Source organism: Capricornis sumatraensis, chromosome 4 (assembly GCF_032405125.1).
Source record: "Capricornis sumatraensis isolate serow.1 chromosome 4, serow.2, whole genome shotgun sequence".
Classification (NCBI taxonomy): Eukaryota; Metazoa; Chordata; class Mammalia; order Artiodactyla; family Bovidae; genus Capricornis; species Capricornis sumatraensis.
Window position 1 is genome coordinate 108,924,226 of NC_091072.1, and position 12,602 is coordinate 108,936,827.

Consider the following 12,602-nt stretch of genomic DNA (forward strand, 5'->3'; position numbering starts at 1 on the left):
GAGTGCTAAACGGAAAATCAGAAGGATACAGAAGAACACAGAACCATCAATGAGAAGATCTATTAATAATTGACACTTGTAGAATATACACTTAACAACAGCAGAGCATACATTCCTTTCAGGTTCCCCTGTAACAGATACCAAAATACTATATCCTGGGCTATAAAACAGACTTCAACAAATTTTAAAGAATTAAAATCATACAGAATGTGTTCAGAATGACCGCCTTGGAATGAAACTAGAAATCAATAGCAGAAAGATAACAGGAAAATCACCGAACACCTAGAAACTTAGTAACATACTTTTAAACAATCCCTGAGTCAAAAGGACATATCAAAGGAAATTTTAAAATACAAATACAAAATATGAAAAGTTGTGGGACACAGCTAAAAGTGCTGAGAGGGAATATTTTAGCAATTAGTGCATAAGTTATAAATAAAATTCTGAAATCAATCATCTAAGGTCCTACCTCAAGAACAAAATCCAAAGTAACCAGAAGGAAGAAAATAATGAAGATAATAACAAAAAGCAATGATTTAAAACAGAAAAATATGGAAAAATCAGTGAAACAAGAAGCTAATTCTTTGAAAATATCAATAAAAATTGACAAACCTCCAGCAAGACTAAAAAACATAAAAGATAAAATTACCAGTGTGAGGAATAAAACAAGAGCTAACACTACAAACTCTGCAGATATCAAAAGCATAATAAGGGAATACTATGAATAACTTCACAAACATAAATTTGACAACTTAGGTGAAATATATGAAATCCTTGATTCATTTTATAATGCATCCAATATGAAACAGGTAATTTGAATAGCTATAACTACCAAGGAAACTGAATTCATAATTTTAAATTCCCCCAAAAAGAAACCCTCAAGAGCAGATGGTTTCACTAGAGTATTATACCAAACAGCATTATACCAAACAAAGAATTAACACCAGTTTTGCACAATCTCTTCCAGAAAAAAGGAGAAAATTCTTTCCAGCTTATTTTATGAAGCTGGTATGACCCTAATACCAAATTGAGACAATGACATTACAAAAAAATAATACTACAGATCAGTATCTCTCATGAATATAGATGTAAAAATTCTTAATAAAATATCACCAAATAGAATTCAGCAACATATAAAAATAACTATATGCTATGACTAAGTGACGTTTATTCCAGAAATGCAAGGCTGGATCAACTCTTGAAAATCAATCAGGATAATATACCATGTCAAAGGACTAAAGAAGAAAATCATATTGTTATATTAAATGATGCCGAAAAATCATCTGACAAAATTCAACACTCATTCATGATAAAAACTCTCAGGAAAATAGAAGTAAAGGGGAATTTCCTTAATTTGGTAAAGGGGATATACAAAACTCCTACAGCTAATGTACTCAAGAATGAATTACTAAATGTTTTCCTCATTCAGGGGCTTCCCTTGTGGCTCAGCTGGTAAAGAATTTGCCCGCAATGCAGGAGACCTGGGTTCAATCCCTGGGTTAGGAAGACCCCCTAGAGAAAGGAAAGCCTACCCACTCCAGTATTCTGGCCTAGAGAATTCCATGGGCTATATAGTCCATGAGCTTGCAAAGAGTAGGACACGACTGAGCAACTTTCACTTTCACTTTCCTCATTCAGACTGGGCAACAAGGCAACAGTGTTCACCCTCCTACATTTATTCAACATGATGTGGAAACTGAAGCCACAGGAATAATACAATAATAATAATAACAAATTGAAGCAATAAGGAAACAAAAGGTACATGTACAGATTGGAAGAGAAGATATGAAACTGTCCCTATCTAAAGTTGAAGAAAATCCCAGAAACTAATAAGTAAACTCAACAAGGTCATATGATATAGAAATATACAAAGATCAGTTGTATCTCTTATACATTAACAAACACATGGACACCAACGTTAAAAACACAGTATCATTTAAATTACTCAAAAAATGAAATACTTAGGTATAAATCTAATTAAATATAAATGGGACTTATAAAAACTTAGGGATGATCTAAATAAATGAAGAGACATACTACATTTATGGATTAAAAGATTCAATGTGGTAAAAATGTTCCTGAGTTGTTATATAGGTTTAAGGCAATATTATCAAAATTAAAGCAGTGTTTATATATAAATATATATATATATATATATATATATATATATATATATGGAGAGAAGATTATTCTAAACTTTATAGGAAGGCAAAGGAACTAAAATAGCTAAAACAATTTTGAAAAATAACAATAAAATGGAAGGAGTCAGTAAATCTGGATTCAAGATTTATTACAACATGATAGTAATCAAGACTGTGTGATCTTGGCAAATGGTTATACACACAGATCAATGATATAGAACAAAGAAACCAAATACAGACCCATACAACTATGCTCCATTGATTTTTCACATAAGTGCAAAGGCAATCAATGGAGGAAAGATAGTTTTTACAACAAGTAGTATTACAGCAACTGGACATCCACAGGGGAAAGTAACCTAAGTCTCTCACCATTGAGGAAACTGGCTAAAGGATATGTGGAGTCTCTCTGTATTATTTTTTATTATTACAGGTAAGCCTATGATTTTCTCAAAATAGAAATTTTAATTAAAAAAAATTTTAAAGACTTTAGTCATATCTGTTCCTTAGTATGTCTATGGGTAGATATATAAAGAGGGAAGTCTAGAAGGATGATCACATCAACTTAAAAAAAAAAAAGAATTTAGTGATTATGACTTAAACCTTTGAGGATTAGCTCTTACCTGCAACAAAGCTCCCATTAGTGAAGCCAGTGCAGCCATGCCAATACACAGGGCTCCAAACAGCACACCTATATGGATGACATAAAAGCCATTGCAAAATCCAGACTCAGAGGATTAGAATTCTCAATAGAAGAAGCTACCACACCTTGATTCAAAGTGTATAATATGACTATAATGAAGAATGGCCACCTACCTCAGAGTCAGGTAAAAAGGCAATGGGCTGTTTTTCTACAGCATCAGCAGTGTGCAAAGAGGAAAGAAAACCCTGATGTCGTGTCCCAGGATTTATTACATTAGGTTATATAAGTAAAGAATCCCTAAAATTAACTATAGGTATTTTAAAACTAAAAACCATTGTGTTACTAATCCTCCATAAACATTTGTTTGTAAAGGAAAGCTCAGGTCTCTCTTTTCAGTTTGCCAAAAACAGGACACAGTTTAGCTCTGCTCTGATGAGGGAAGGGAGTAATAAATATCAGAGAGTCTTCTGACTTTAAGTGTTCATTTCTCCTGGGAAGTGGCAATCCACACCAGAGTATTTTAGGACCTTTAGCTTATAATCTCCATCAATATTCACAAGCCTTTCCTGTTAAACAAAAGCAAAGAAAGGCAACTTGAAGATAAGTATTATATTTTTCCCTCTACCAAACTCTTTCCCCAAAACTTCTTTATAGAAATTCTCAAGCTATCATTGGTGGTCAATTTATGGAATTTTTTTTTTGCCTTTTGGCTTTCAGTATTTCCCAGGTTTTCTCTAACTACATATTTCACTTTTGAAATTGCTTTAGGAAAGCTCTGGAAAAGGGAATGGCAACCCACTCCAGTATTCTTGCCTGGGAGATCCCATGAACAGAGGAGCCTTGTAGGCTATAGTCCACGGGGTTGCAAAGAGCTGGACACAACGGAGCAACTAACATACATAAGAAAATTCCACTCCCTATTTTTATTTTAAAAGATTTCCATTCAACAAAACTCACCTGAAATCCATTAATATAATTTCCCACATATAAACTTCAAAATAAAAAAAATAAAATGAATGATAAATTTGTTCATAAATTAGTGCATTCCTTATGTTATTTCTATCTTATTTACAAAGGCACTCACACCTTCATTAAGCAAAGTGAGTAAATAATCTCATTGTGCCTGAATGGAAAACTTTACATTAATTTTTTTTAAAGAGCTTTATTGCAATGATTCTCCATGTCTCTAAATCCTAATATAAATAGTATTTCCAACATACTAAATTCTTCTCTACTTGGTAACTCATGAATGGTCACCATTGTGGGTTTTTTGTACTCAGATTATCAGAAACATTCAAGTCATTTGCCATATTACATACCCCAACATAATGATTATATTCAACCCTTCAAAACGAATGAAAGCTTCATCTATACTAGTGGAGTCAATTTGTTATTAATCATCATCAACATCACTCCTTGAGTATCAGCTAGTACCTCTTGTTTTACATGGATTATCTCTAAATCTCACAGTACCTACAAAGCGAATAATTTTTGTTTTCATTTTCCATGTAAAGAAACAGAGGCTCAACTGGGTTTGCTCAAGGCTTTGTTGTTGCCTAGATACTAAGTCATATCTTATTCTTTTGCAACCCCATGGACTACAGCCTGCCAGCCTCCTCTATTGCCAAGTCCTCTGTCCATGGAATTTCCTAGGCAAGAATACTGGAGTGGGTTGCCATTTCCTTCTCCAAGGGATTTTTCCCAAACCAGTGATTGAACCCACATCTCCTGCACTGCAGGCAAGTTCTTTACCACCAAGCCACCTGGGAAGCCCTTGCTCGAGGCTAACAGTTAGTAAATTAGTGAAGCAGTTTGGTGAGGCCAGCAAGTCTGTCTGGCTTCAAAAGCTTCTATTTATTCTACTAAACCACAAAGCTTCAACAATTCCATGATGAGCCCATCTAAAATATCCTTTAAGGAAGCATTATCTCATTTTTTTTAAATTATGTTCTAGGATTAAAATCAGGTACATAATAAAATAATTCAATGCTATTTAAATTTAAGGGACACTGATGAATATAAATTAAGTACATATTCCAGGCTACAGTTATGGCAATTACATACAGAATTGTGGTATAAAACAGAATATTATTTACTATTTCTTTGACAGTCTACTAGTGCTATTAAGTTGAGGTTAAAGTTTCTTTTTAAAGAAACAAATTTGTTAGTCATTCATCCTGAAACAAGTATACCCAAATGAAAATGAAGAAGTGCACTAGCTAGGTTTCTCTGAGTCAAATACTGCACCTGGGACATATAGCAATTGAGGTTAAATGTCTTTCCATTCAAGAGGATATTTAACCTCTAAATTGAAAAAGCAAGAGAATTCCAGAAAAACATCTATTTCTGCTTTATTGACTACGCCAAAGCCTTTGACTGTGTGGATCACAATAAACTGTGGAAAATTCTGAAAGAGATGGGAATACCCGACCATCTGACCTGCCTCTTGAGAAACCTACATGCAGGTCAGGAAGCAACAGTTATAACTGGACATGGAACAACAGACTGGTTCCAAATAGGAAAAGGAGTACATCAAGGCTGTAGATTGTCACCTTGCTTATTTAACTTATATGAAGAGTACATCATGAGAAACGCTGGGCTGGAAGAAGCACAAGCTGGAATCAAGATTGCCAGGAGAAATATCAATAACCTCAGATATGCAGATGACACCACTCTTACTGAAGAAAGTGAAGAGGAACTAAAGAGCCTCTTGTTGAAAGTGAAAGAGGAGAGAGAAAAAGTTGGCCTAAAGCTCAACATTCAGAAAACGAAGATCATGGCATCTGGTCCCATCACTTCATGGGAAATAGATGGGGAAACAGTGGAAACAGTGTCAGACTTTATTTTTTGGTGCTCCAAAATCACTGCAGATGGTGACTGCAGCCATGAAATTAAAAGATGCTTACTCCTTGGAAGAAAGTTATGACCAACCTAGATAGCATATTAAAAAGCAGAGACCTTGCTTTGCCGATAAAGATTCGTCGGCAAGGCTATGGTTTTTCCTGTGGTCATGTATGGATGTGAGAGTTGGACTGTGAAGAAAGCTGAGCGCTGAATAATTGATGCTTTTGAACTGTGGTGTTGGAGAAGACTCTTGAGAGTTCCTTGGACTGCAAGGAGATCCAACCAGTCCATTCTGAAGGAGATCAACCCTGGGATTTCTTTGGAAGGAATGATGCTAAAGCTGAAACTCCAGTACTTTGGCCACCTCATGTGAAGAGTTGACTCATTGGAAAAGACTCTGATGCTGGGAGGGGTTGGGGGCAGGAGGAGAAGGGGACGACAGAGGATGAGATGGCTGGATGGCATCACCGACTCGATGGCCGTGAGTTTGAGTGAACTCCGGGAGTTGGTGATGGACAGGGAGGCGTGGTGTGCTGCGATTCATGGGGTCGCAAAGAGTCGGACACGACTGAGCGACTGAACTGAACTGAACTGAAGATCCTACAATCTATGAATTTGAGAATTCATATTGAATAAAGTTGAGCATTCCTCATACAATTTTATTGACTATCTCCTGGACAGCCTACACATGCAGATAGAACAATCAAGACTGGTTTAAAAGAATCACAACACTCTTTCTTTATCGTCAATCCATACACATAAGACTATATATCTTAAACTGTCAGTGCCCTCTTAGGTAATAGAGAAAAAGTGTAACTCTTGGTTCCAAACTAAGGATATCTCTTAAAACTGTGGTTGATGGAAAGGGGTTGAATTTTTAACTGTAGCTAAGAATTCTAACATAGATTTGGGATAGGAAGAAGGTATAAAAGAAAGTTAGCCAAATAGGACCCCTGGAAATTGTTCTTTGTGGTCACTGGACAATTGTTTCAAGTATATCCCAAATCTTGATTGCAAATATGGCCATGACTGCATTAAGTCACATGCATGCATACACTCACACTGTTTTCCATGGAAAATAATTTCTGGTATCTCTAAAAATGATGTCCCAGAGTTAAAATGGAATTGTGAAATGAAACCTTACTCATTCCTTGTGAAATCCAAGAGAGAGACTTTTCCGAGAGAGATGGGAAGCGAGGTTTCACTAGGTCTTCCATGGTCACTGCTGCTAAGGCATTAATACTGGAGGACACTGTGCTGTAAAGGGAAATCAAAATTTTAGTGTATATGTAAACTTAATAATACCTTAACTGGGTATAAGAAAAAGAAAACATTGTCACTTCTGAAATATAACCAGATTTCTACTACAGTATTTTCTTAATTATTTACTGAAGTATAGTTGATGTACAATGTTGTGGTAGTTTCTGTCATACAGCAAAGTTATTCAGTATATATATGTATATATTAATATGTATATATGTATATGTATATACATATATATATTCTTTGTCATATTATTTTCCATTATGGTTTATTATAAGATATTGAGTAGTTTCCTATGTTATATAGTAGGACTTTGGGGTTTTTTTAATCTATTTTTCCTACTACATTATTTTTTTATAATTACATCATCCTCTTTCTGGAAGCTGTCATCCAAGAATGATTCAGGCAAATCCATAGGCTTAATAGTTAGAATGGATAATTTAATGTTGCTTCCATTTTGCAATTAATCCTTATTATCCATGAAAGAATCTCTTAGATCATGCAGTATTGCTAGATAATGACTTTAAAGCACATTTTTCTTTATGCATAGAAAGGACTATCATGAGTCCTCACTAACATTCACCATAAATATTAATAATATTAATTTGCTGGATCTTCACTAACATATGTTGTACACGATAATAATAAGTGTAACACAGGAACAAAGTGCAATGAATAAGCTCAAACACAAAACAAGATTCTTTGGACAGTATATATTATTCAGCCTGTAATAGGAGATTTGTACTCTGAGTTTTCCATTTGACCATGCTTTAGTTACATTCATATTTTAAACTAAGACTGTAGGTCCTTATTTTTTACCATCAGCAAAATTCACCATTGACTGATTATCATTATTGTGACTGTATGGGGTATGTGATGATGTTTTAGACAGTAGGGACTAAAGATAAAAGCAAAGACTTATGACAACAGACAGCCAACCCTCAGAGAGAAGAGTCAGACTGACAGAAAGGAGACATGGAATAATTACCTATTTAGGGCTATTTGTGCCCATGTCCAGAATTCAACTTTATCCCCCCAAATATCCAATAATAAAAGAAACATCCCAAGAGGGAAAACTTGTATTATTAGAGTCCTAGTTCATACCTTAATGTTCCACTGTAAGCACAGGCCACAAAAAGTCCAGGAAGTCCTGGATAATCTTGCAGAATATCCAGTACCAAATAAGGCATGAGCTGAAAAATTCCAAAATTTACTCTTGAATACTATTGGCTATGAAGTAAAATCAATTAACATCTCATTTATCTTGTGGTATTCAAGAACTAAAGGAAGATATTCCACACAACTGAAATGTCCAAATATGAAAAATTAAACTCTTTACCTGCTAACATTTAAATAAATGAATAGAATAGTAGCTAAGGGTACAGGCTCTGGGTTCAGATACATGTGGCTTTTGTTATTTAGTTTCTCTGAGCCTCAGTTTCCTCATCTGTAAAATAGGAATAGTAATCCTAACCTCATAGAGTTACTACAAAACTTAAATTAGATCATCTATGTAAGTTCTTAGAAGACAGAATATAGTAAAGGCTCAGTAATAGGCAGCTGTTCTCATTTTTTGAAATAATAAATCAATTTAAAGGAAATATTTTTACATACCTCTGTGCTTAAGTAAGAAGCATTCATTTAATTTAACTTCACTTGATGACTCAAGTTTATACCTGTGAACTTCAATCACTATTCGGGAGTGAAAATGTAATTAGCGCTGCTTATACAGTTGACCCTTGTACGAAATGAGTTTGAACTGTGTGGGTCTGCTTATATGTGGATTTTTTTTAATATAGAAAAATATACATGTAGAACATCATATGCATGACTTTGTTGAAGTGGATAACCTATCCCTACACAGGTATGATGTGAGTGATATTTAATATGAAAACAACATGTTAGTTTTTTTTTACTGTTTTATTACTGATTTCAAAGAATTGTGTTACTGCACAGTATGTCTCTCTCTAATAACTGCAGAAACTGCAATAACCAATCATCGCCAAGTAAGTGATAAAAAAAACACACAACAATGCTTCTAACACTATATTATGAATATGACTATTATACTGTATGCCATCAAGACTTTATAACAATTCATTCATTAGGGTATAGGCTAGGCTAGCATGAAGTAATCATATCAATTACCCTAGGTAACAAATAGCTCAGTTGGTAAAGAATCTGCCTGCAATGCAGGAGACCCTGGTTCTATTCCTGGGTTGGGAAGATCCCCTGGAAACGAGAAAGGCTACCCACTCCAGTATTCTGGCCTGGAGAATCCCATGGACTGTAAAGTCCATGGGGTCACAAAGAGTCAGAGATGACTGAACAACTTTCACTTTCACAAGTTAAGCAATCATACTGCAGCTTCTTTGTCAATGCATGACCTGCCTTGAAAATGTTCCCAGGTATTTCCATATATTTTTCTATTATTTGTTTACTTATTTACTTTTGACACTGTGTCTTTTTTAGGGCACTTGGGCTTTCTCTAGTTGCCGTGAGAGGGGCCACTCTCTGACTGCAGTGTGCAGGTTTCTCATTGCATAGGCTTTCCTTGTTACAGAGCATGGGCTCTAGAGCATGGGCTCCAGTAGTTGTGGCACACAGGCTTAGTTGCTCTGCAGCATATGGGATCATCCCGGGACCAGGGATAGAACCCATGTCCCCTGCATTGGCAGGCAGATCCTTCACCATTGGACCACTAGGGAAATCTCACCATTCTTCATTCTTGTTATGTCTACTAAAATAAAAATTTTCCAAATGCTTTATAGAAACTAAAAATGAATAATGTGCCTATTTGCTATTACTTTACAAGAACATGAACACTCTCTCCTCCCAGCTAATAAACTTCGGGAACGTCATTACTGCACGTAAGAAAGACATGATACTGGACCTGGTCCGGTGCAGACACTTTCTTGGCTGTCCAAGGATCACAGTCATGGTACCTGGAATAGAGGGCAAGCCCACAAAGCACGGAACAGACAAGGATCACCCAGAGTCCCACGAGATTGATGTAGAGAGACCTAATAAAGTGAAAACAAACAAGTACATGACAATTTTAATTTCCATCTCAAAGATGAGGAAAATTGTAAAACAGAAGAGACTTTCATGACTATATTCAATAGACATGCATTCTCTTTTGGGTGTCAGAAATGCTACTTCTTTATTCTGGCATAACCTTCTGTTTATAAGGTCAATCAACACTGCATTTGGAAATATTTGGAGTAGATGGGGTTTTGCCACTGAATGAATGTATCCTCCTGGTCGGAGTTCCATGGGCGTTATTAGCTTTATAATGTTGTTTAACTACACTACTTTGGGCTTCCCTGGTGGCTCAGCAGTAAAGAGTCCACCTGTCAATGCAGGAGATGCAGGTTCCATCCCTGGGTCAGGAAGATCCCCTGGAGAAGGAAATGGCAACCCACTCCAGTATTCTTGCCTGGGAAATACCACGGACAGAGGAGCCTGGTGGGCTACAGTCCATGGGGTTGCAAACGAGTCAGATAAGACTTAGACTTAGCGACTAAAGAACAACTGTAACAAAATTACACTACTTCAGGACCTTTTGTCATGAAATAGAGACTCTAATAGTCAACAGAGCAGGGACTTATTCATTTTCCCTTTGTGTAACATTGTTAGCATCTACATAGCAACTCACCAAAGTTGTTTAAATGCGGTTTGTGATGCCATCCATTAAATAGGAAAGGCAAACCTGCGTCCCTAGACAGGTATCTTCCAAAATAATGTTCAGCATTTCAATACATGGCATGTGCTCCAGTAGAATGTAAAGGTTTCTGTAATAGCACTGGAGTCAGTCCTGAGCATAAATCTTAGCTCTACCATATGTGACGTTAGGCAAGTAAATAAACCTCTCTGATCCTCAGTTTCTTCAGTTTCTTCACTGACAGCTAGAAATAACAATGCATACCTCACTGAGTTATATGTAAGACTAAATAGTGTCTATCATGTAATACAATAGCATGTAATAACCACTTGTTAAATGGAAGTTAGTGATATTACTAGTGTTAATATCATTGAATGCTATGTCTTATCAGGGAAGCCCTATTTTAATAAGCAATTGATAGCAAATATTTCTCCCACTAAGGTGGCTATGGTTTTTTCCCCCAAGGGTACTATAGTGGACTCCTGGACTGAAGAGAGGTGCCCACCGCACCACCAACTCTTATCTCCTTCCCCAGGGCAGCCTGCACAGAATGATGACTAGATTCAGAGGTTTAAAGGTTGAGTTCCCTCAAGCCAACCTGGAACAGCCTGAAGGGTCATCTCAGCTCGAAAGCTCCTGTTGAGGCCTCTGTTGAGACTGCATTTCAGTCTACCTTCTCCCTCTGGCCAATCTCCCCTTCCTTCTCTTCGACAGTGGTAATTCCCTAGGAGACTCTGGCATGCTAACCTCCATCTCAAAGTCTGCTTCCAGGAGAACCTAACCTGCAAGAAGTCCCAAACAACAGATTGCTAGTCTTTTCCCTTGATTGACTACATCCACTGTGTGTTTTGTTACTGCCTAATAAGTAATGGATAACCAACAAGAATCTACCGTATAGCACAGGGAACTCTGCTCAATACTTTGCAAGAAACTAAGTGGTAAAAGAATTTGAAAAATAATAGATACATGTATATGTATAATTGAGTCATTTTGCTATATTGTCAGGGAATGTTTAACAGGAGGATTCCTACCTGCTCTTTCTCACAAGTCCTTTGTTTCTTTTTAAGTGGAACAGCAAGCTGCTCCCCGGAACTGAGGTCATTGTGTGAGACAGGCTTGAATCTCCTTTAGTAAACATTCTCTTTACAACAAGACTGCTTAGTTTCGATCCCCTTCCTTGAGATATGGATTGTCTCTTGACCTTGTGACCATTATTAATCCCTTGTTCCCTTGGTGACAGTTGCTGTACATTTGGTTTTCTGATCTTTATCATTGTCGAAAGAAACTTCTTGTACCACAGCCTTCATATACTCACAGAGAAATCATTAAAGCACCTTTGCTCCATCAGAGCTTGGGTCCCCATGTCTTTCTTTCTCTCTCTCTCTCTCTCTCTCTCTCTCTCTCTCTCTCTCTCTCTCTCTCTCTCTCTCTCTCTCTCTCTCTCTCTCCTCGGCTGATTCTTTGGAGCGCAGAGACCCGTCTTGCTCACTCTCCTGCCCAGGCTTCTAAGACTCTCTAGAGAAGGCGCCCCATGCCTTCACCCCCCTCTAGAGGGCACCCGGTGCCTTTGTGAGAGATACAAGTCCTGTGTCCAGGGCTTTATTGGTTTTCTGCGTAAACCAGGGAGTATCAGCCTCTCTCTCTTTCACTTTCTTATCATCGCCTCCTCCGGACCACCAGGTCCTGGTCCATTAAAGGACCCCAACAAGTGGCATCCCAGAACAGGGACTCTTGGGTCCCTGAAATACATGGCACTTTGGTCGGAGGGACTCGGGACCTATTGAGGTCAGGACATATTGAGGTTGGTAAGTACTAAGACATGGGTCAAATGGCTGGAAAGCCCCATCATTTCTCTACTTTACTTCACCATTTGTTTAAAGCTCAGGGACTTTTGGTTTCATGCCAATGAATAGAGGCTTGCTTTCAAACACTGGTTAAATGTAATCCTTGGTTCCCTGATAAAGGCAGTTTTGATTTAGAAAGTTGGCACCAGGTCAAAGAAAATGTTGAATGAGCTGCCAAGCAAGGAAAAAATATTCCAATTGATTTC

The 12,602-nt window shown here is 37.0% G+C and overlaps 1 protein-coding gene across 1 annotated transcript in view; it reads right to left on the reverse strand.

The window, feature by feature from the left end:
• The window catches only part of SLC5A8 (solute carrier family 5 member 8), a 67,758-nt gene that overhangs the window by 13,702 nt on the left and 41,454 nt on the right, over nt 1-12,602 (reverse strand). Inside the window, exons 7-10 of the mRNA XM_068971323.1 lie at nt 9,782-9,911; nt 7,993-8,081; nt 6,770-6,882; nt 2,762-2,829 (exon numbers count right to left, since the gene is read on the reverse strand). Coding sequence (XP_068827424.1) covers nt 2,762-2,829; nt 6,770-6,882; nt 7,993-8,081; nt 9,782-9,911 — 400 coding nt within the window. The remainder of the gene's footprint in view (nt 1-2,761; nt 2,830-6,769; nt 6,883-7,992; nt 8,082-9,781; nt 9,912-12,602) is intronic.